At 41.4% G+C, this 24,991-nt stretch overlaps 1 protein-coding gene across 1 annotated transcript; it reads right to left on the reverse strand.

The window, feature by feature from the left end:
* Window positions 1-400: 400 nt before the first annotated feature.
* On the reverse strand, window positions 401-23,051 carry Dapl1 (death associated protein like 1). Its single transcript, XM_027420377.2, has 4 exons — window positions 22,994-23,051; window positions 11,914-12,001; window positions 6,696-6,756; window positions 401-662 (listed from the first exon to the last, which is right to left on the reverse strand). Exons 1-4 carry the CDS (start codon window positions 23,049-23,051, stop codon window positions 549-551), a joined length of 321 nt encoding a protein of 106 aa, XP_027276178.1. The 3' UTR covers window positions 401-548.
* Window positions 23,052-24,991: the final 1,940 nt, after the last annotated feature.

Raw genomic sequence — 24,991 nt, forward strand, 5'->3', positions numbered from 1 at the left:
TGTAATCCATTTAATTATTTCCCTCTTTCCTCACCAAACCTCCAAAACAAACTATGTATTTATGTGGGAAACTGAGATGAGCATTTCAGTTTAAGTGAAAACGTGACTATCCTAAGACAAACAAACTGAAAGATGTATTCCTTTTGTCTGCATAGAATTTTAGTTTTTGCAAAGCTCAGTGTGCTTCCCCCACCACCTTTGTCTGCAAGGGGAATTGAGCGTGTGTGGAATAACTCAGAGTCAGAATCCAGGAAAAGAGCACTGACCTAGGGTGGTAAATGGAATGGTTATGTGCTCTGGATTTTTCTCTTACTCTACAGAATTACATATAGAATTCCAATAGGATCCTGATAAATAACAAAAGGAGCAAAAAATGTATTAAATTTATAATTTTGGAAGCTTTATTATGTAAGTAAAAAGGGAAGATATAAAAGTTGCTTTATTTACCAAGCAAGGGCAATAGGCCTACAGGAAGTGTTGGCCATTTTTGCTGAACTGTCAGATTGTGGGAAGGTTGACCAGATGGTTGAGTTTCACATCCTGGCCTATCATTTCCGAGGCTGCTGGATAATGTAGGCCCTCTTCAGTGGAGTGACCTTCTCCAGAGCAGGTGTGGGTTTTTGATGTGCCATGTGAACTGTTGCTGGAAATTTATGGTTGAGCTAAAGGTGAAAAGGGAAGAAGAAATAAGCATATTGGATCCATTGGGTTATACAATATTACAATACGAGAAAGCAATACAGTTGGTCAAGTCAGAGTTCTTTGTGGAGACCTTCCTTTGTCAGCACTTCAGTCCTCAGCCCATTGAAGTCAGTGTGTGTTACACTGTTGTTTTCTTCATTGGTGTGCCTTTAACTTTTATAATCATAAGAACATATGACATATATAAGTATAAGTCTAAGTTAGCCTTGAACTCATTGTCTTTCTGCTTCAGTCTTCAAAGGACTGGGATCAGAAGTGTGCTATATATTTGTTTTGAGGTCCCATTTTGAAAAGCAGAAATGGTGACTCATATCTGTGCCAGTCAGTGATTCTAACACTAGTGAATGTAATACAGATCATCATATTCTAAGAAGGATGTGGAGACATTAAGGAGAAGTTCTGAGGTTGGGAAATTCTCTAATTATCAAATTATCAGGACAAAGAGCCTCTGAAAGAAGTTAGAAAGTATCAATTTATTCATTAGGGCAGTGCATTTTAAATTGTAATGTTTTCAGTAAAGAGTGGCTGTTCTATGTGGTTCAAACTACACAGCCTGGTGACAGAACCCTGAGGAGTAGCTTCCTAGCTTCAGGTGAAAACAATTCTCAGTAGTCAGCTGAGAGGAGGTGCATTCAAATGAACACAGACTGTGAGACTTTCTGACAGTAGGAGATACTCCTGTTGACCAGAGATCCCATGGGATTCACATTCAGTGCAGCTTAAGAGCTGCTGAGTGATTTGAACACCTTTCCTAGGAAGAGTTTGACTCAGTGACCTTTGGGGCTGTTCAGTTTGGGGTTTCCCAGCTCATCAATATTGCCCCAAAACACATAGAGACACAACTTTTAGCCAGTCAGGAAGTGGGGCCTTGGCTTGTTAGGCATTTAATTTATCACTATTAAATTTGAATGTCCTTGTTTTGACACTCAAACTAAATAAAAGGGGAGGTAGACTATTATGACTCTAAGTAGCACATCATTTGATTGGGTTCTTATAAACTACAGAAAACATGTGTTTTCCATCTCTTCTCAAATACCCCTGGCCAAGCTAGTGCAAACAGCAGTGACTTTCATGTGAAACTTGACTCTGAGATGTCTCTTTTTTGGCCATTAAAAGCACATGTACACACACACACACACACACACACACACACACACACACACACACACACAAAGGAAGAGGGGAAGGAAATACAGGATCATGGGAAATTCTTAGTGCTTTATGTATAAGTATTTTTCTAATTTGTCTTTTACAATGAGCAGATACAGTATATATTAATTAACCCCAAGGATGGTCCCTTGCTGACATTCCAGCAGAAGGGATCAAAATAATTTAATATTGGTTATAAGTGTTGCTTTAAAGTTTGAAAAAGAATGGGGAACTTATTTATTTATTTATTTTTAGGTCAGAGCAATTATCATTAGTGTATATGTGTTTCACAGTATGGTGAGGGAGAGTACTACAGGTTTTTTTTTTTTATGTTAGAGCCCAAAGGAAATTTCTGGAGTCACTGCCTTTAGTGGTTTGTTTTCAGAGTGGGTGTTTTAGCTTCATCTAAAACAGATGGGTTATTTCAGGTTGACTTTAAAATGCAGACAGGAACGATGACAACCTGGCAAGTTAAAAGGGAGGCAAAAGGGTGAACAAGAAAACAAATGGAGCCTCTGTTAGACTGTGGTCTAGGCAATCAGACAGAATGAGGAGGGCTAGAAGTTGGGACAGGAAGGAGAAAGCCACAGCTGTCATTGTTCTTTAGGTGCAAGAGGCGATGGTGGAGCTAGGAAACCAAAAAGGAGGTGCTTAGCTTAGCAGGAATTTGTTAGCAGCCATGGTCTGGATGATCTCAGAAAGCTTAAGGGCTCCATTTCTGGCAGTGATAATTGTGGTAACATATGATATAAAATTGATCATTTTATCTATTTATGAAAGTGTTTTATAGTCCAATAACATTAAATATGTTTGTATTGTTGTCCATCATCACTACTACTCATCTATGGAACTTGGTCTCCAAACTGAAACATGGTACCCATTAAACAATACTCCTTGTCTCAGTAGACCAAAAGCAACTTGAGGAGGAAAGGGTTTCTTTCATTATGCACCTCTAGTTCAGTGTATCACTGATGGAAGTCAAGACAGGAACTTAAGGAGGGTAGAAACCTGGAGGCAGGAGCTGATGCAGAGGCCAGGGATGAGTGCTGTTTACTGGCTTTTCCCTAAGGCTTGCTCAGCACTCAGGACCACCAGGAGTTAGAAGACAGTGTTAGATATAACAAAAACATACAATATGAAATTATTAAATGAGAAAATTTAAAAATAAAATAGATCTTGAGGAAAATTAGTTTAAAATTCTAAAAAATGGGGCAAGGAACTGGAAACAAATAGAAGCCAGTTTCTGGAATACAGTTTATAACCATCTACATTTTAGTCTAGCATCTTACCTTGGGAAAGTTCTAGAGTTTTAACCACTGGTCATCATAATGTGACAGTGTTAGTAGAATAGAACTCGTTTCTTGTCTGAGTCACTAAGGTAACAGTACCTAACAGAACGTAAGAGGAAGAATTCAAGGTTGAGTTTGTGTGTGTGTGTGTGTGTGTGTGTGTGTGTGTGTGTGTGTGTGTGTGTGTATCTCTGAGTGGATTCTGTCTCATGGCTTCATTACGGGAGTTACATACTGAACATGAAAAACACATCAAGAGAAATTCCTGTGATGGGAATTTTTCCTTCCTTGTAGACACCTATGAATTCAAAACCCCTATTTTTAGTTTCAGGGAAAACAGCATAAGAAGTCTGATGAAAGTTTGTCTGCCTGGAGCTCTGAAGCAAACTCTAGATGGAAAGAGATCCAGGACAGGTTCTGCTTTGGAGCCTGAAGTGTGGTGTTCTGAGCGGATGCCAGCTCATCCATTCATCTTCCTCGGCTGTTAAGTTCAACTCCAATGTTGGCACTTACATTTCCACACCCTGTTAAGCAAAGCACTTAAAGCAATACACACACTCCACATCAGTGACATTCAAGGGCACTCCTATGGAGATGTTAATCTGTGGAACAAGAGGAGCCCTCCTAATTTTCACAGACGCCTTTGATGGTTTTCTTTCCTAGGATCCCATTTCACAGGCAGCTGGGCAACTTTTGCCAGTGGGTGACCCAATGCCTGGCAATTTGGGAAATGTCACCGAACTTTAATCAGACTCCAGTATCACACCTCTACATAACATAAACATTATTAATGTTTAACCAGATACCTTTGTGTGCTGAGTACACAACTTAGTGTCTTTTTCCTTGTGTCTTAAAAAGAAAAAAAAAATTAAAGCACATGAGAAACCATAAACCTTTGAGGAACTATGTGACATCCCACAAGTCAAATTGCCTTTAAAAGTGGCTGAAAGAAGCTAGTCACCACCAGGTCTCTCAGATGTTAGCATATAGAGCATCCAGGGTACACAATGCATTTTCTACAGTGAAATCAGGCAATGTATGCAGCCACTAGATAATGCAAATATTCTTTGTAGGGATGGAGAGGTGGGAAGGACTGATGGGAGAGGCAGAGGAGGAGGAGAAGCAGGGTGGAGAAAAAGAAGTCTATATGGGAAAACAGTGGGAGGAGAATGTTCAGGCTGCTTCTCACCTAAATTAATCCAGTTCCAGCCCTCTGGGGGAGTGTTTTCAATCTCCCAAGTCTTAAACCCTAGGTTGGTAGACAAATGACTGAATGGTTGGTGAAGCCCTAAAGTGGTCTTAGATTCTTACAGTGCCAAAATCAAGATCAGAAATGTCGGGGGTTCTCAGGACTTGATATAACTAACTGAAAGCCGGAAAGAATGTTAGCAAATGCGGGGTATTGGTGGCGCACGCCTTTAATCCTAGCACTCTGGAGGCAGAGGCAGGTGGATCTCTGTGAGTTTGAGGCTGACCTGGTCTGCAGAGTGAGTGCCAGGACAGGTTTTTGAAAAAAAAAAAAAAAAGAATGTTAGCAAAAAAAATATGCTCCTTAATTATGCTACTGTAATTCTTCTGACCAATTGTTAGGTCTTCATGATAATGTATAGTATGGGCAAGGAACCACTTTAATACAAGGGGAAGATCAAAAGAGGTATAAATCTCTACTTTTTTTTTTTTGGTTTAGGACAAGGTCTATCTGTGTAGTTATGACTGTTCTGGAACTGGCTAAGTAGACCAGGCTGGTCTTGAACCATGGAGATCTATCTACCTGCCTCTGCCTCCCAAGTACTGGGAATAAAGGTTTGTGACACTACTGCCTTCAGATTAAATCTTATTCTTATGTACCCTGTTTGTGGGAGTGCAATGGAAGAAAAAAAAGGTAGCTGCCTCAAAAAGGGATAGGTGGACTCTGATAGAGGATATCTGTTACCCCCTGGTCTCTGTGTACATACACATATGCCCACACAGACACAGACACACAGACACACAGACACACACACACACACACACACACACACACACACACATAGACATGGGCATACAGACACACAGACAGACAGACATACACACACAGATACATAGACACAGACACACAGTCACAGACAGACAGGCAAGTAGGCAGACAGGCAGGCATACACACACACACACACACACACACACACACACACACACAGGCATGACTCTTTCTAGAGCGGAGATGATGCTCCCCAGATCCTGATTTTGGCAACACAATACTTCAAAGTATGACCCCTTGGCACACTGATACTGCACACTGAGAAAGCCTAGTAACTAGCAGGTGCAGGAGGGGCTCTCACTGAAGTTCTCTTTCAAACCAAGGCCCTCCTGGACACTCTCTGCTGCTGTGAACCTCTTTCCCAGATTTCTATCAGCCAAGAAACTGATGCAGATCTCAGGAAGGGAGGCAGAGTTAGCCCACACCAGAGCACGGAGCAGCCTTGGTTGCAAGCTGTCAGCTGTTCTTCTAGTCCATGCAGCCCTCTAAAGTGATTTCTATTTTGCATTGCTTATGGTCTCCTCTTCCTTTCCCTTTATCCTGCAAGTGTGTATGCTCCTACTCTGTGTTGGGCTATCGGGTACTCACTTTTCCTGTTTATCTCCTGGGAGTGCAATAAACTTCTAGGCCTTCCCCTGCTGATCTGTCTACTGGTTTATTTCAGGCTAAATGCTGATTTTCAGAAGTGTAGGGGAGAAGTTTGAAATTCCCTTACAACTGCAAGTCTTTCTTAAACAGAGGCAACCCTGTTCTGTCCCTTCAATTAACGGATAAATGTACTTGCTTCCTGAAAACAGAACAAGGGCACTCAATGTTTACCTACAGAGTTTGGGGGGTGGGGGGCAGTGTTTGGGGGGACACACATGAATGGACAGATGGATGGATGAAGAACAGATGGACAGGGATGTGAATGGGACCAACGACAGAGTCCCAAACCCCAATTGCTGTTTGCCAAATATGACTTTTTTTGAGCTGTTTGGGCTACTTGGGAGAAATTCAAACTCTACAAGGAAAAATAGTAGTGGCCACCCTCTTTATAAATGTGCTTTACTAGATAAACTCAGCTGGTATCTGGCTGCTTTTAGATCCCAACCACTCAGCCCTCCCCTACCCACCACAGCCACAAATCAAGTATTTTCTATGGAGATGCTGAGGTACAGATGAAGGCCGGAAATGGCTGGAGTCTCGACACATGCATTGTCTTTTAATAAAAATATGCCAGTCTCTGAGAAATATCTGGGAGGGCACACAAAAGCTCTGCACACTCGGCCTCATGGTTCTCACTTCATCCCCTACCTTGTTTTGAAATGATTTATCAATAGATACCTTAGGGGCTTGGGAGGAGTAGCTCTTCTTATTTAAACTATTTTATGTTTCTCTAACTGAGAACAGATCGATTTCTTTCACAAGGACGTCAAACTCATGGGCTGGAAAAAAAAAATCTTAGTTACTCATCTGTGGGCTCACACAAGCCGCTTGATGCACCAGGTAAATACAGAGTGACGATTGTTGCGTGAGTCGTCCCATGGGTGGCTCACCTTGTCCAGTGTGTCATTCAGAGCATCCAGCATCTGTATTTTGGCAGTGTTTGTGATGGCACTGAGAAGATGAAAAGGAACTTTAAGTAAGATCCAAAGATCAGTGGTTGGTACAATGTATACCTGGCAATACCCTAGATTCAACCCCCAGCACCACCCCCACAAAGTTACTTATTGGGTCAGGGAGATGTTTCAGTCAGTAAAGTACTTGATAGACCTGAGTTTGAGCAATAGAACCCACGGTGGTTGTGGTGGTGGGGAGCCAGGTTTGGAGGTGTGGGTCTGTCATCCCAGCACTGGGGAGGTAGAGAAAGAGGCTTGTTGGACAGCCAGCCAGTGAAGAAGCCTGTTATTTTTTAATTTTTTAAAATTTTTTATGTTTTCATTATAACTATGTTGCTAAGCCTATTCATAGGCTTACTGTACACATCTAATTGAGAGAAAAATGTCTGAAATAATTTCCAAAGAAATAAATACATGACATTTTGGAGTTGCTTTTGCAATCCCAGGCAGTGGCATCATGTTTATGAGAACGTTCTCATCATCCTCAATATCAATAAAAAGGCAAATCATGCATTTCCACTAATAATGAAGATAAAGCAAACCTGTGGGTGTTGCCTTTGTCAGATTAGGGTCAAATATGCTAATATTGGATACTGAACTACAAATTACAAATTTTTGAGTGTCTTATTGCTCAAAACCAAGAGAATTCTTCAGGACATTAAACAACAATAGGACGAGATCATCCTGATTTATGTTAAGCTCCATGTGTTAGGAAAAAACGGAAAATCTGAAAATAACATTAAAAAGGTAGTGTCTTACTCACATTTCAAAATATAATTCTTTGCACATATATTTACTTAAATTGTACAGTGGAAGGTGTTTATCACTCAGCACATCTAAAACTACCAAACTGTGTAAAAGAGGCCACTGTGGTAAGGCTGAGGAAGCCTGTTATTAAGAAGGCAAATGAGCCAGGCGTTGGTGGCACACACCTTTAATCCCAGCACTCGGGAGGCAGAGGCAGGTGGATCTCTATGAGTTCGAGACCAGCCTGGTCTACAAGAGCTAGTTCCAGGACAGCCTCCAAAGCCACAGAGAAACCCCGTGTCAAAAAACCAAAAAAGAAAAAAAAAAAAAAAAAAAGAAGGCAAATGGTTTCTGAGGGACAATACCTGGACCTGTCCTCAGGTCTTTATGTGTGTATACACACATACACATGCACAGACACACAAATTATTCACACACACACATTTTGTAATTTTCAAAACATATCAGCTGGAGAGACTAAATGATTCCTGCAGGTTTTTACTGTGCTCAGAGAACAACATCCTCCCTCCATGGACACATGTACCACACCAAGCTTCGTAAACCAGGTTGCTACTATAATTGATTTTTATCTTTTTACTGGAATATAACATACATGAATAAAGTGCACATATTATAAGCACATAGTTCATGGTTTCATAAACCAAAAACACTTGCCCAATCAGTGACCTCTGGGAATAACAGTTCCCTGAAACAAAGTCCCATAGACCACCAGTTCTGTCTTTGGATTTCATACAAGAAGCAATCAATAGCATGCATTTCTTGTGTCTACTTTTTTTCTCCCTGGCTAAGCTATGTTTCAGTCAGGCCCAAGTCCACGGTGCTGTGTCTTAAATGAACTCTGTGCTTGCTATATCTTTTTCTGGATGGTTTGTGTTGGTTGCTAGAAGATATTATGGATATAGACTGATGATTATGAGAGAAGTGTCTCCTGTGGTTTTAAAAGTGTTCTGTAGCTGGGTGGTGGTGACACCGCCTTTATTTCCAGGACTCAGGAGGCAGTGGCAGGCGGATCTCTGAGTTTGACCAGCCTGGTCTATAGAGAGAGTTCCAGGAAAGCCAGAGCTACACAGAGAAACAGTGTCTCAAAAAAAAAAAACCAAACATACAAACAACAACAACAAAAAACTGTTCTGTAAGAAGTGATTGTTGTGAAAGTAGAGCTGGAAGCGTCTATGCTCACAGGGCAAGATTCACAGTGGAGGGGAGACTACTGACACATCATAGGTTCTTAGACATTGGCTCTTTCCAATTCATTGGTAGTGGCTCCCAGCCATACTATAAGTGACAGGTTTTTTGAAACCTGAATCTGACCCAGAAAGGTGGGCATCAAGGAGAGTGGTCTCATTGTTTAAGTCCTCTAGTCATCCCCAGCCACTTTGCTGTGACTACTAGCGAACAACCTCTGGTCACCTGATCACCATCTCATTACTCTTTAACCAACTCCTGCCCACAGTGCCCAGCTGAACTTAGAGTTAATAGGAAGGCCCTGTTTCTCCAAAGTGCAGGGACTCAGTGACTTGTCCATTGCCAGCCCGTTATAATTTTGCAGAGGCCCGGGCCCAGTAACTGGTATAATGGCAAACCGGGCACACTTAAGAACAAGACAGCAGGCTCCCTGACTTAGCCATCATCTGAGTCATTGCAGTCTGATACTATTTCCTGTATTTTGTTTATGATCTAACAAATAAAATCTTGCCTGAAGATCAGAATGCAGAGCTAAGCCACTAACTAGTTAGCCACACATCTAGTTAAGAGCTAAGCCACTAGTTAGTGTTGTAGAATATTACTTTAAGGTGTGTTGCTTTTGTTATGCTCTGGAATGTTTGTTTAATGATGCAAAGATGTGCTTAATTAAATAAAATTCACCTGTGGTCAGGAGACTGGGTCAGCAATTAGCTGACAGGAAGTTGGAGGGAAGACCCTGGTGGAGAAGGGTTTTAAGAAGCGTTGAGAAAAAGCACGAGGACATCTTGAAAGATTCGAAGAGGTGAGCTGCTTGCTGCTCAGCCTCTCTGGGAAGCAGGAGTCTACCTTAACCTTTGAATCTTTAGTTCTTTAGTGGGACAGAGATTTAAATAAATTTCCTTAGTAGCTTTGAAAGAGTTGGTGCCTGAGGGAACAGAATCCCCTCAGGCTTCGGCCCTGGAGGCCTAGCCTCTGTAGCAGTGGAGTGGCAGTTGCTGAATAGGATAGCCATAGCTTAAAAGGCAGCAACAATTAAAAAAGAAAAACAAGTTAGACAGACAGATGTGCGTGTGCGAGACACACACACACACACACACACACACACACACACACACACACACTAGCCACTAGTTAGCCACCCACCTAAGCTACTAGTTAGCCATAGAGGTCAGGCAGTGGTGGCTACACTTTTAATCCCAGCACTCAGGAGACAGAGAGAGGCAGATGGATTTCTGTGAGTTCAAGGCCACCTTGGGCTACATGAGAGTGAATCAGTCTAAAAAATCCCAGCACTTGGGATGACGCGCCTTTAATTCCGGTACTGGAGAGGAATATGAGGCTGGAGCTCAAGTAATCTGAGGTTTTTTGGTGGCCAGCATTGTAGTCTTCAGTCCCGCTGAGGATAGGATCGCCCCTCTTTGGTCTTAGCCTTGGTAGAGGTAAGAACTCTCTAATGGCTTGGCTGCTTTGCTTTTCTGATCTACAGCTGGAACCCCAATATCTGTCTCTGGGTTTTTATTAATTGTGCTACAATTTCCAGCATGTGTACTTACTATCCTAGGAGCTGCCCTGATGCTAGGTGAGAAGATAAACACTGTATGAATTTCTTGAGAATTTATAGCTCCACTTTCATCATGGATGCTACTGTCTGGTATCAGAAGAAGCAAGTGACTTGTTGTTTGGAAGTTGATTAGTATCTCCTGTTTTCACTTGTGGGTCTCTGTGTGAAATCCTTTACAAAAATCCCTTCCACATATTGGAAAAAGAAACTTTGAAAAGTAATTTAAAAATAATTTTACTTGGGAGCTGGGAAGGTGGCTCATGGAAGGGAGAACATGCTATGCAAACATGAGGACCTGGGTTTGGATCCTTAGAACCCACATGAATCCAGGTAGGCATAGTAGCCCTATCTATAACCTTAGCCCTCAAGATGCAGAGACAGGAGAAACCTGGGGCAAACTGGCTGTCTAGACTAGCCAAAGTAGTGAGCTCAATAAAGTAGAGTGAGATTGAGAAAGATACCTGATGTCAACTTTGGGTCTCCATATGTCTGAGCATGCATGTGCACACACACACACACACACACACACACACACACACACACACACACACACACAAACATATGAAAGGGACAAAGAAATTAGTTTGTTTCCCTCCATATCCTCTCTGTAAGACATAAACAGGTGTTCCGAGCATCCTTTTTTATCAACTTTTGAATGACTCATGCTCCATGGAAACTAATCTGTGAAGCATCCCTCATTGGGCTATTAGGAGGAATCAGGTCAATATGTTAATCTCTTTTCCAAGTGCACTCATTCTCCTTAAGCATGTCTCTGGCACATCTGTGTGTAGGATATGCCAGCTCATACCTCTAACTTAATAATGCCAAGGTCTTTGTAGAAGAAGCAGGGAGGAAAACTGTCCTGGTACTGGTATGCTTTCAAGCTTTGTCTTAGGGTTTCAGTCACAGTGATAAACACCATGACCATAAACAACGTGGGGAGGAAAGGGTTAATTTCATCTTACACTTTAGGTCTATTACTGAGGGAAGTCAGGACAGAAGCTCAGGTAGGGCAGGAACCTGGAGACAGGGACTAAAGCAGAGGTTGTGGAGGAATGCTGGATATGGCTTGCTCCTCCTGGCATTGCCCACCGTGAGCTGGGCCATCCCTTATCAATTATCAATCAACAAACTTCTCCACAGGCTTGGTTACAGGCCTATGTGGTTGGGAGCATGTTTTCTACTGAGTTTTCCTCTTCACAAATGACTCTAGCCTGTGTCAAGTCGACATAAAACTAGCCAGCACATAGTGGCTATTTTTCTTAAACAAGAGAATGGTAATTTCAAAATTTTACAGGCAGTTACTTTTTTTTTTTTTTAACTCCGGGGGATTTGCCTTATCACAGAATATGTTATGAAAAGGGTGGGTGAGGTGTAGTATTTTATGGAGTGACCTGAAAATAAGCTAAGTGGATGAGCATCGGCGTGGGATGCATTTAGGACCACTTTAGGAGGCAGCTGGGTGGCTACAGAGAGGAGAATGGGTAGGGTGGGATGGGGAAACATTCCAGTTGGAATCCCAGAACCAAGATTCATCATGATGCTCACCTCTCCCCAAGTCTGGCTGCCTCCCTCCGAAATTCTTGGAGCCTTGTTTTGTTCCTGAATAACTTGTGGAAGCAGACTATAAGTGATCCCTACCTTGTTTTCTCCAGTCCTGGTTTTTTGGTGTGTCTTTCCAAAACGCCCATTTCTTGTTTTTTGGAAATTCGCATTCCTCCAGCTTTCACTGGAAACAAGCACCGGCATGCATGTCAGAACAGCTTTGTTTCCCAGACAGGACTCCTGTCTAATGAGAGCTTCCAAATTTACATAGAAAAAACCTTTTATCTAAACAATAGAATAGAAGAAAAATGAAATCTAAGGAGGTCAGGGCAGGGAGGGGGAAGGTCTGGGGTTTGCTTTTTTATGCTCAGAGAGGTGGAATCAAGGTTGAAAAGGCATAAGGTCACACCTTAGACTCAGGAAGAATAACAACATACTCCCTTAGGCATCTAGCTGAAAAACATTTTTTTCTGTTGTTATCAAAGCAATTACATTCTTCAAGATAGCAACCCATAATTACAAGGTGACCCTCTGTTTCCCCACAAGATTAAAGCTTTTGCATGGCTTGCACTTTTGTTTTTTCAGCTGAAACTTTCAAATGCCAGATTCTGAGAGGTGAAGCCAAATTTCAGGGTACTAACAGACATTTGATTCAAAAGAAGGGCTTTGAATTCCAGGAGATAGTTGCCTTCATCTCAGACCCCCAAAACCTCCTCGTTGGCTGAGCGCCGAGGTTCTAATGAGTAATTAAACTGTATTAATAGTCATGCCATTCAAGAGTTCAATTAGTGTTAATTAGGCTACAGATGACCTGAAAGCAACTCAAGTGTTTAACAATGTCAGCTGAAATCAACTTTGGAAAAGGAACAACCCGATTCAGATTGCAAGTCAAAACAAATACTTTCCCTCTTTTCCCAGAAAAATCGCACATCTAAAACGTGACAAGCTCAGATGAGAAGTGGTTACATGGACAGACGTTGATTTGTTTGAACCTGATAATCCTCTTTATGGAAGTTCTTGAAAACTAATCAAATAAGGTAAGAAGAAAACCTATTTCTCAAGCCTTTGTGCACCGACTTTATCACTGTTCTTTTAAATATTAATACTTGAGTCTTTTGATTGGGCATACGTGCAGAAGGCGTGCAACCAAGAAACATGAAAAGATTTTCAAAAGAGTCCCTTCCACTACCCCTTTTTAGCATCAGTCTCCCCAGACATTGCTAAATTCCTAGTTCCTAGTTTTCACCCACAGATATTATACACATTATTTTTTTAAGTGGTAGAATTAGATGCTAACTGTTCTGTATCTGGTTTCTCTTCCCTCTCCCCATCCTTAACCATACATTTTATAGACTGTTCTACAGTTCTCTAGCTTCATCTGCCTTCTTATCCTCCTTACCCCCTTCTCCCCTCCCCACCAAGACAGGGTTTCTCTGTGTAGCCTTAGCTGTCCTGGAACTAGCGCTGTAGACCAGGCTGGCCTTGAACTCACAGAGATCCCTCTGCTTCTGCCTCCAGAGTGCTGGATCAAAGGCATGTGTCACCACCATCGAGTGTGTCTTTCTTTTTAATATGTGTTGTGCAATTCCATTATGAAAACCTTCTGTGTCTATTTAGCCACTTCATTAATTCTAAGTGTCTCACGTGTTTCTCATTCATAAACAAAACTTTGATGAGTATCCTTTTTATACATAACTTCCCACTAGCACATGGCTATCTGTGGGATGTATTTCTAGAAGTCACTTTGCTAGGTGCCTTTGGAATTTTGTTAAATCTTGTTGAATTGGTCCTCACAGAGGTTACACTAGTTTACAACCTCATCAGTTACCATGGCAACAATTGTCTCTCCAGACAATGAGCTAGAAAATGTTTTGTTTTTATCGATTAGGAAGCCCAAAATTAGAACTATAAGAGGCATGAAGAAACTGCCTTGGGTCCAGTAGTAATTGGAAGCAGGATGGAAACCCTGCCTTCATTTCATGCTGTTGCCTTCATTGGGGTCAACTGCTTTATGCCTAGGTGTTAGAGAAGAGGGAGGAGGCAGATGGCTTGGTCAGGAAAGAAAATGACCTTCCTGATTCTTCTTGTGTTTAAACCTAAAGCTTGGGAGGGGATTAGAGACATGGATCAGTGCTTAACAGTGCTTGCTGATCTTGGTGAGAATTGGTTTGGTTCCCAGCACCCACATCCACACCAGCTCATGGTCACCTGTAACTCCAGCTTCGGGGACTCTCACACCTTTTTCTGGCCTCACACACACACACATTAATATATATATGTCTTAAGCTTTGAGCTCATGTCAGGACCTGGAAGATGAAGCTGGGGTCTCTGGACACCTTTGTCTGTTCCTCTTCCTAGTGCACATGGATCAAATTTCCTCTCTGCTTTTGTCACTACTCATGTCCTTAAGTGGCATGTTGAGGAAAATGGTCAAACTTGGCTTCTTGGGGCTGCCAGAGCCAAGGCTTTTGTCCCCAAACTCCAGGTTGCAGTAACTCATTGCTTTAATTTGCATTTCATTTTTTGTTATTGCAGCTTCAGCTTGTTTTAGAAGGGTATTTTTTCTTTTCTATGAGCTCTGCATAGTTTTTGTCCAACTCTCCTTCCCATTGCATTACTAGTCTTTTCTTCTTTCTCTTACTGAATTTTAGGAGCAGTTTATGAAATGCAAATTGCAAATACAAAGTAATTAATTGTACCAGTTACTACTTTTTTTGTTTGTTTTTTGAGACAGGGTTTCTCTGTGTAGCTTTGGAGCCTATCCTGGCACTCCCTCTGTGGACCAGGCTGGCCTCGAACTCACAGAGATCCGCCTGCCTCTGCCTCCCAACAGTCACTGCTTTCTTTTACTTATTGATAACATCTGTCCACTGCAGACATGTAGACTTGTCAATCTGGTATGGATTTGTAAGGAATTGTGATGTTTTACAAATTCTCTGCTGTCTTCTAGAAGTTCAGTGGTTTCACCTTGTAAAGCCAGTCTCCAGATTATATACTTATGTCCTTGGTCCTTTATTGATATACTTGATGCAAGTCATATGGAAGAGTCAGGTTTGTCTTGCTTTGTTTTGAAGCTGTTGAGACTGGATTTTGCCATGGACCGAGGTCTCCCATGTAGCCCAAGCTGCCCTCAGTCTCCCAGTCCTCCTGCCTTTGCCACCTGGAGGCTGCAGGGACAGGCATGCACCACATACCTGGTTTGATGTAACATTTTTTTTTTGATGATAAAAATATTGATCTTAGATATATATGTGTACACACACACACACACACACACACACACACACACACACACACACACACAGTCTTAGATTTCTATTGCTATAAGCTATGACCACAGCAACTCTCTTAAGGAAAACATTTAATTGGGGTTGATTGCTATGCAAGCAACCTATGCAAGCAAGCTTGCTTGCTTTTTTTTTTCTTTTCTTTCTTTCTTTTTTTTTTTTTTGGTTTTTTGAGACAGGGTTTCTCTATGGCTTTGGAGGCTGTCCTGGAACTAGCTCTTGTAGACCAGGCTAGTCTAGAACTCACAGAGATCCACCTGCCTCTGCCTCCCGAGTGCTGGGATTAAAGGCGTGCGCCACCAACGCCCAGCTATGGCACACTTTTTAGTAATGACTGCCAGCTCACAAATAATGAATGACACAGAGACTTATTATTAATTATGAAAGCTCAGACTTTGCTTAGGGTTATCCCACTAGCTCTTATAACTTAAATTAACGCATTTATATTAATCTATGTTCTGCCATTTGACATTACCTCTTTTCCATCTTGTACCTCCTCTTTCTTCTCCATGTCTTGCTGGTTACTCTTCCTTTCTTCTTCCCAGAGTTCTCTCTGTGCCAGGAAGTCCCGCCTATACTCTCCTGCCTAGCCATTCAGCTTTTTATTACACCAATCACAGCAATACATCTTTTACAGTGTACAATTATCCCACAACAGCTCGCTTACAGTTTCAGAGGTTTGGCCTATTAGGGAGCATGGTAGCATTCAGACAGGCATGGTGCTGGAGCTGAGAGTGCTATGTCTTACAGGTCATAGGAAGTCAACTGACTGTCACACTGAGGGAAGGTTAAGTCAAAGAGACTATAAAGCCTGCCCCCACAGTGATGCACTTTCTACAACAGGCCATACATCCTTATAGTGTCACTCCCTTCGGGGACCATTTTTTCAAACCACCACCACCACCACCACACACACACACACACACACACACACACACACACACACACACACACATGACAGTATACAAGTGTGTGTCAGAACATGTACATCTAGGACTATTTCTGAACTTTCTGTTCAATCAATTTGTACAGATATCACTATAAGTATATTTGTAGTTGAAGCATTATAGTATACTGTAATATTTGACAGTTCATCTTGTTACATTTTATTTCAAGAATTTTACTATCTATTGTTTATTTTTTTTACAAGAACTTTAAAAAATGTTCCTATAAAACCTTGTTGATGTATTTTTAATGTTTTTTAACTTATAGGATTGTTCTTTTGAGATACAGTATTACTGTGTATCCCAGTTGCCTTGAACTTGTGACTCTCCTACATTAGCTTCTTGAGAACTGATATTATAGATGTGCTCCACAACACCTGAGTAAATGTATAGATTTTTTTATACGGGGAAATTCATGTCATTATACTCCTGGTGTCTCTGTATTTGAGAGTATGTATAGTTTTCTATTGTTCACCTCTTCTGAGTTCCTTGGAAATTTGTCCAGACTAATTTTGTCCATTTAGGCTTAGGTTCATCCTTCATAAGCATTTTATCTTTGTCAACGCTGCTATTGTAAATCAGGTCTATTCCTCATGCCCAAACTAAGAACTCGAAGCTGAAAAAAATTAACTGAATATCAGTAAGTTTATCACAATTTATTTTATAGTTAAGATATAGCAAATTCTATTATTGTTTATTATAACTTCTTATAGATTCTCTTAGATTTCCTAGGTGAAAAATATAATTTACAAAGAATAATATATCTTCTTTAGAAAAATGTTAAATAGTGATAATTATGTACATCTTTGCTTTTCTGATTTTTTCTTCTTTTTTCTTTTTTTTTTTCTGAGACAGGGTTTCTCTGTGTAGCTTTGGAGCCTGTCCTGGCACTTGCTCTGGAGACCAGGCTGGCCTCAAATTCCCAGAGATCTGCCTGCTTCTGCCTCCCGAGGGCTGGGATTAAAGGCATGCGCCACCAACGCCCGGCTGCTTTTCTGATTTTTAAAGCCTTGTGTTTCCTAATTAAATGTAATATATTCTTTGGGTAGCCTTCTCTTCCTACATTTCTATCATTTTGAATACATATACACATAATGAATTTTTCATCACTTTTAGGGAATATCCTATTATCATTCCATATTATTATATTATTTGAGTAGATACTAGATTTCAACAAATGCTTTTCAACATTTATGGATATAGTCTAATGAGTTTTTTCCTTAATATGGTTCATTAGATCATTGTTTTTGGCAATGTTTAGTTTATTTGGAAGGACTCTGAGAGTTTCCAAAGAGTGACTGGAGAGAAGGGAGCTGTGGAATCCAAAAAGACCACTAGGGGGAAGCAAGGGTACCATCACCACAGTTCTGAAGGGCCATGTGTCATGTTGGGGATTATGAGAGTCCTGAGGAAGTGCTGTGCAAAGTAGGGCATCTCCACTCTCCCGAAGACATGAGACTGCTGTGATTCGCCTATGGTTTGAGTTTGTCCTCCCAGGGTTGACGATCTGGGAAACTGGTCCTCAGTGTGATGATAATGGGAGAGGAAATGATAAGTGGTAGGGCCTACTGGGAGATCCTTAGGCCAGTTGGGAGTGGTCCTTGGAAGGGATATAGTGGCCCCAGTCAACCTTCCCTCTTGCCTTCTATGGGTGATTCTAGCTCTGTTGTGCATGTAGTCCTGCCTTCTACCATGAAGTCCTCACTAGAGAGCCAATTTCCAGAACTGGGAGCTAAATAAGACCATTTCATTCATAAAGTTAACTGGTCTGAAGAACAGACTAACAAAGTGACTGTGAGCTAAATATCTAGTTTTCTTTCAGACTTGGTTTCCACATCCCTCAAAAGGGAGTAAGTTCCACAGTTCAGAGGTATTCTTGAGAATAAAGATCCATAAACCAGACTAGCAAAGTGGGAAAGGATGCAAGCCTCATCACTTGAGTTCCATCACCTGTACCCACATGGTAGAAGGAGAGAACTGACTCTTGCAAATTGTCTTCTCACCTCCACACATGTGTGTGCTGGCAGGGATTAGGGGGTATACCGCCCATACATATAAATACAAATTTGCAACTGGGGAATACTTAAAGATATGCAAACCTTTGGTGCATAACAGGCACTTGATAATTAGTAGTTATTATTATTATTTAGATTTATTTTAGGTTGCTCCAGAAGGGGAGGAGAGAGTGAATATCAAATAAGAAAAGTTTCAGAACAGTTTGTGTTAGTCAGTGCGAAGAACATTGGTGGCACAATGGTCAGTGCCTCTTGACATATTAGAGCAAGGGAAAGAGGTTTGTCTGCATTGAGCATCCTAGGAGAATTCTGGGGAACTTAGCAGAAATTGAGTTACACAGTCATTGTCAATGAGGCCCTTACTCATCCTAACCCTTCTACTGTGGAAAGAATACCCATCACTTGCCTCACTTTGGAAAGGGCATAAACACTTAACAAGGAACCAAACACTAAAGGATATTTAAAAAACCCACACTGCGGGAGTTCTTCATTTTTAAGAGTAAAGCAAAGACATTTGGGGAAGATAATTTCATTTGGCAAGACAGAAAATAGCCCCATTCTGTGGGTGGATGCACTGGTTTATAGAGTAAGGCTCTCATGAACTTGGGGTTAATGAACCAGTTGGAACCAGTTTATGGGAGGGTCATGTTCAAAGCCCTGCTGGGAACACTGGTCTCACAGGATCTAGACAAAGCACCACTATAGCCCTCAACCATCACCCTGACCTGTTTTCTTGACACCTCGTATGGCTGGAAGGTCTTCCCAAGGAGCCACTGTGCCTAGGTCAACCCTTTCAAAACTTACATGTTCCCCTACTCCAGTTTCATATTTAGACTACATCTTATCTAGAATATTTGTGTAAAAAACCAACTGCATCTCAACAAAGTAAAATGTGAATGAGTTTACTATCTTACTGGACCATAAATACAAATTTGAATACAAATAAAGTAAGATTTGTCAGGACTTTTGGTGAGTAAATAGAATCTACAGAAGTATACAGTGAAGTTCTTTTGGGTTGTTTCACTTGAAAACCTATGTTGGTGCAGGAGGATTGAAATTTTCCCTTCCTGTCTTGGGTTAGAGCTGAGTTCTTGTGGTAGATTTTGTGGTTTGTATGTTTTCAAATATAGGTCTTACAGTTTCAAATTATATGTAGTTTTCAGTTAAGTTTCTCCTCACCCCCAGTATTTGGTAGAGAATAGTCAAGACAAAAACCAGCCTGTAAGAAAAATTAGCCCCTTTCCTTCCCTAGACCATGGGGAATGTGTAAACAGAAGCAAGAAAACACAAAGTTTGTCCAAACTCTGCTTTATGGCTGAAAACTCACTTGAAGATCCAATGAAGAGGCCGATGCTTACACACTGCTCAGGGTACAGTCAGGGTTGAATTGTCAGTGAAATTTTGGTGGCCAATTAAGACCCCTAAAAACTTTTAAGAGGCTTTTTAGAGCGAGAAATTTTTGTCACACAGCCAGTTATTTTCCAGTTTTGGGGCTGTGTGGTGTTAGTGGAGTCTCTTGGCCTATCTGACTTTTAGTTCGCTCCTCTATGAGGGTTCTTTGCAGAGTATGATCTATATGTAGGGTGGCTTCCATGTCTGGAAGTTTCTATGCTGTGCAAGGTTGACTCTGAGTGAATGGCAGCTGCCTTTGCAGTCATCTGCCCCCTTCTCTGTGATGTTTTGGGCTGTGGATCTCATACACTTCTCTTCTAAGCCCCCAGATCTGTCCTGCCTACTCTGCATGAGTTAGACAGCTGGACTGAGAAAAAACAAGACTTCATTTTGTTTACTTTTCATGTCTTTTTAAAATTAATTTTTTGGCAGGGACGGAATCTCACTATGTAGATTCCCAGCTGGCCTGGAATTTTCTTTGTAGATCAGGCTGTCCTTGAGTGCACAGAGATCTGCCTGCCTCTGCCTCCTGGGTGCTGGGACTAAAGGTGTGTGACACTGTGCTTAATTTTATTGTCCTAACAGAATATCTTTTATGTATTCTTTGAAAAAAATATAGTGTATCTCATACCCACCTCCAATTATTACAGCCTTTTCATGTGTATATGTTATTATAGTGTGTTCTTATTAATCTCCCTCCTTCACTAACCTATGCCATCCCCTCCATTTTGCTTGTTTTAAGTGACACTGGTCCTTAGGCAGTTATGGTCACCTCTGGGGTTCTTCATGATAACCCTTCCTCATAAACTTCTCTGTTTTTCTTACAAGCTAGAAAATGCCTCTTGCAATTCACAGCTGACTGTCTGTACATTTCTGACTCCTTTGGCTTACGTCAGTTTAAAAAGTGCAGGATGGAGATGACCTGAGGAGCCACTATTTGAAAGGTTCAGGCTTTGATGCTGATTGGCTCTACTTCTTTAAGAGGCAGACCCTCCCCCTGACAATACTCAGGGCACACACAGGAAAACGTGCTATGTCATCACTACATCACCCGCCACGCATGAGGACTGTGGGCATGCGTGGAACCTCAGTGCACATGTGCAGTCTTCCCTTTAAAAGCTCCAACTTTCCTGCTTCACTCTCTCTCTACACAGCTTCTCTTCTCTCTCTCTCTGCTTCCTCTCTTTACTCTCTCCTCTCTTTTTCTTTACGCTGCTCTCTCTTCTCCCACCTACGTGCTCTCTCTGCCTCTCTATGGCGACCGGATGGCGGTCAGCCATTACCCCTGTTCCTCTTCTCTTTTAGTCTCCCTACTCTGCCGGGCCATATAATAAACTAGTTAACATGTCTCATCTTGAAGCTTTCTCTTTTCCTCTTTTTAAATAAAAACATAACACTATTAGTCTTCCTATTCATCATTCATTTGGCATCCTTGGACTGCCTTCTACTCAGAAAACTTCAGTATTGCCACTCATGTAGTGGGGTTCTTATAAAACTAAGAGAAAGGTAAACCAAAAAAAGCAAGAAATTCAAAATTATGCTTCCTAGAGCCCAGGCTACTTCATGGTTAACCTTGTCTTGTTTCAGGGCATAGGTGTAAAATCAAGGCTAACAGAGGTGTGACATATTACCCTAATACTAACATGTGCTCAGCACATATGCACAGGATGGGGGAGTTATGGCTGGCTGACTTCTGAATGGTTTCATTCATAGCTATGCTGGCAAGCACTAGTGTCTTTTCCTATTGCAATTGTTTTCGGTCCACACTACTGCAGCAGGTGCCAGTGAGGCTCCCACTTCTGGGTGCCTTGGCCATTCTTCATTCTGCTGGCTACAGTGGGTTTTACAAGACCCGTGTTTTAAAGGGATCAGCATTCAAGTGTCTGGTCCTTTACATTCACTGTCTCTTCTCACCTGCCCAATATCCTTGCCAGAATGATGCTATTTATTATCCCCTTTCACAGGTAAGAAAACTGAGGCTCTGAGATTTAGATTAAAAGTGAAGTTCAAACCCTACTCTGTCAGCTTCTGTCGTGTCTTAGCTTCTCACCATAAGGTATTAACTTCCTGCTGTCAGACATCTGTATTTTGCTTCTAAATATCAGGTGAAAATTTAATAGAATTTTTGGCATCTTATTAGTTTTGTTCCATAAATAAAAATTTGCATCATTGCAAACTGGTTCAGACTTAAAAACAAAATATGGGGAACCAGCTGAAGTGTGAAGCTCCTTTGTTCTCTTGAGCTCAGTGGGGAAGCAAGTCTGCCTGCATCTCCATTCCAATTATCCCAAACCTCTTATCTGCAGTGTCACAGTTCATAATAATTCATTGTCATGCCAGAGGCATCGTGACATGCTTGATGGAGTCATGGTGTGCTATGTACACAGAGTAATTAGCAATCATTAGTGATGGGGACAGGAAGTTCCTGGTGGCATTGTTCAAACTTGCACTTTTTAAATTGACTTAAGCCAAAGGAATATTTAAGTTTAACTTTGTGCATAAATGTGCTATAGCAAATCAGATTTTATTTTTTTTTTTAAAGCTGGATCATCTTCTGAAAGATTGGAGTGGAGGCAGCAGGAAGGGAATGGTGCATTTCTTTTCATCTGTATCATACATGAGTTCCTCTTCTAATGACTGTATATATAGCTCCCCATTCGTTGGCATCAATACCTTTAAATTTTTAATGTTAAAAATTGCTAAATTCAACTACAAATGTAGAATGTCAGTAGACTGACAAAGGAGATTGGACGTGGTTTCTAGAATAAGCCAGAAAATGCTAGTTGTACTGGGCTGCCTTCCAGAATGCACTGGGTCTCTATCAGATCCCCACCCTGTGCAAAGCTTGTGCTTGTCATACCTGCCTGCGGCTCAGGGGCCTCAACCTCCTCTTAGAGGTAACAAAGAATTATACAAATAACTGGATTTGTAAATGGATACAGGCGAGCACACAGCAGCCAAGCTTTTGAGATGTCAGGAGAAAAGGACAGCAGTTGGAAGAATGTAAAACTGACTAAAAATAGGCCTGTTCATGCTAGTCAAGCTATGTAAACACAAGCCTAGTTACAGAAGAACCAGTGTCTATATTCCACAGAGTTGATGCAAACAGCATGAATTTAAAAACGGGAGACACTCTAGATGTCAGAGCCCCCCCCCCCCCCGTCCCCCAGTCCCTGGGTGCCTATTAAAAAGTGCTCTTCAGTTTGTGGGCTGATAGCGTTGCCCAGTCCCAAAGACTCCAGAAACAGAAATGGGGCACGGTTCTCTTCACAGAGTATGAAGTCAGCTAACCATGGGTATCTTGCAGAAACTGAGTGGGAGAGGTGGAAAACTGAGTAGGGCTTCCCAAGGTGGTAACTTACTCAGGTGAGGGTATGCCCCAACTGATCTATAGCCTCAGAGGAGCTCACGTTTGCTGCAAGTTAAAGCAACAGTTGTGGGGTGACAACCTTGGCTCTGGGAGGATGATTGCAGGCAAGGTAGCCATTGCAGCTTTGGAAAACTATGTCAGGGAGCCAGGTCATGTGGGGGGACCTACCTGCTGGAGGATGCCGCCCTTTCAGCGGGGACAGTGGGACTTGCACGTCATTTGCCATAGTGCCTGTGTGCCAGTGCCTTGCTGGTGCTCTGGAGGCTGAATGCCAGTTGTGGCTGCCTCACCTCACCTCACTAAGGCTTTATAGCTGCATGGGGGTGGGGCCCCTTGAGGGCATTGCTGAGCAACAACTGGGCTTGTCCCTGGAACCTGAATCTCCTTGGCAAGCCTTCTTCTCTTTCTTTGATCTTGGAAAGCAAGGGAGATGTCTACAAGACAGAGGAAATTCTGAGGAGAAAGTAGAGAAGATACAGTAATGCCAACAGTTCTCTCTAGTAAGTGTGAGGCTCTTTGTCATATATAGGCAGGGCACGGTGGACAAGACAGGGTCTTTGCTTCAAAACATCTGTGGTCTTTCCAAGAGACAATTACAAGTGAGCACTATGCCTTTTGGAGGGCTTCCCAGTGATGAGCACTCATACTAAGAAAATAATTGCAGGTGTGGGCAGAGGTGTCTGTGCAAGTATATTGATTATACATTTCTTTTCTTTCTTATTTTGTTTTGCTTTGAAGGGAATTTATATAAATATTGCCCAAACAGAGGCTTAGCTAAACTAAGATGTGGCCAAGAGAAAGCTATGCAGTGCATATTCCAAACTGTGTTTTAAGTAATATTTAGTGATGAAAAAATATTAGTGATGATACAGTAAAATGGTAGTCTAGAAACTGATACATACTTTTTTTTTTTTTTTTTTTGCTAAAAACATATGTATTAAAGTTGTTTTTCCAAGGCCAACATTTAGCAGATGGTGCTTAGACGAGCTTCTTCCATCAAAAACTGCTCTTCAGTCAGGTGTGGTGGCACAAGCCTTAATCCTAGTACTCGGCAGGCAGAGGCAGGCGAATCTCGAGTTCAAGGCCAGCCTGGTCTACATAGTGATTCTAGGACAGTCAGGGCTATGTAGAGAAACTGTCTTGAAAACAAAAATGAAACGGTCAAACAACAACAACAACAAAAAAACCACTCAGAAGAAAAGGGAGAAAATGTTTACAGAATACAATTTGGTTGAAGTACCAGCATCTAGAATATAAACAAAGAATTTTTACAACAAAATCCAGAGTGTAGAGGGTTCACACCAAGTACCTAAGTGGTCAACATCATTAGCAGTTTGGGAAATGCAAACTAGAGTTCTGCTGAAATATCACTATCTGTGTACTAGAACACCTCATTAAGACCACTGAAATATCACTGATTATGTACTAGAATGCCACAAATGCAAAAACATTTTTTTTTACAAAAATCAGTGAATATGTTGGAGCAATAAGAGCTCATATATAATGTTATGAGAATATAAAAAGTAAAAATGTTAGAAGTCAATTCAATATACCTAGCATATGTTGTGTAATCAATAATCAGTTGCTGGAAATTCTTCTAAGAGAAATAAAAACTTTTGTGTACATAGAAACCTGTGAGTAGATGTCTATCTGAAGAGTCAGAATTGACAAAAGTTAAAAACAAACAATCCGCAAATGCATTAACCATAAAGTGGACAAATGGCTTGTGCTACATGCTCACAACAGAATACAATTTAGTAACAGGAAAGCATAACACAGAGGGACCCCAAAAACATTATGCTAAATGAAATATGCCAGACTAAAAAAAATAAAAACATGAAACAAGTTGCTTGCAGTATAATTTCATATACAACACAGGCTAGATGCAATGATATATACCTATAATCCTAAAACAGAGGAAGCTGAGACAAAAAGACTAAGTTTGGGGCCAGCTTGAGCAATGTAATAGGACCCTGTCTCAAATAAGAATCAAAAGGGCTGGAAAGAAAGCTCAGCAGTTAAAGAAGATTGACTTTTTCTGTCCAGGACTTCAGTTCTGTTCCCAGAACTCACACCACCTGTCTCCTGTGGTGTGATTCTCTCGAAGGAATCCCACACCCTCTTCTGGTCCCGTTGGACACCCACATGCCTGTACACTCTCACACA

This window comes from Cricetulus griseus, chromosome 6 (genome assembly GCF_003668045.3).
Source record: "Cricetulus griseus strain 17A/GY chromosome 6, alternate assembly CriGri-PICRH-1.0, whole genome shotgun sequence".
Classification (NCBI taxonomy): Eukaryota; Metazoa; Chordata; class Mammalia; order Rodentia; family Cricetidae; genus Cricetulus; species Cricetulus griseus.

Coding starts and splice junctions, on each gene's coding strand:
- Dapl1 (XM_027420377.2), bottom strand. CDS start 23,051: ATGGCAAATGACGTGCAAGTCCCACTGTCCCCGCTGAAAGGGCGGCAT. Junction 12,002..22,993: donor AGGGCGGCATCCTCCAGCAG/GTAGGTCCCCCC, acceptor GCTTGTTTCCAG/TGAAAGCTGGAGGAATGCGA. Junction 6,757..11,913: donor CCAGGACTGGAGAAAACAAG/GTAGGGATCACT, acceptor TCATCTTCTCAG/TGCCATCACAAACACTGCCA.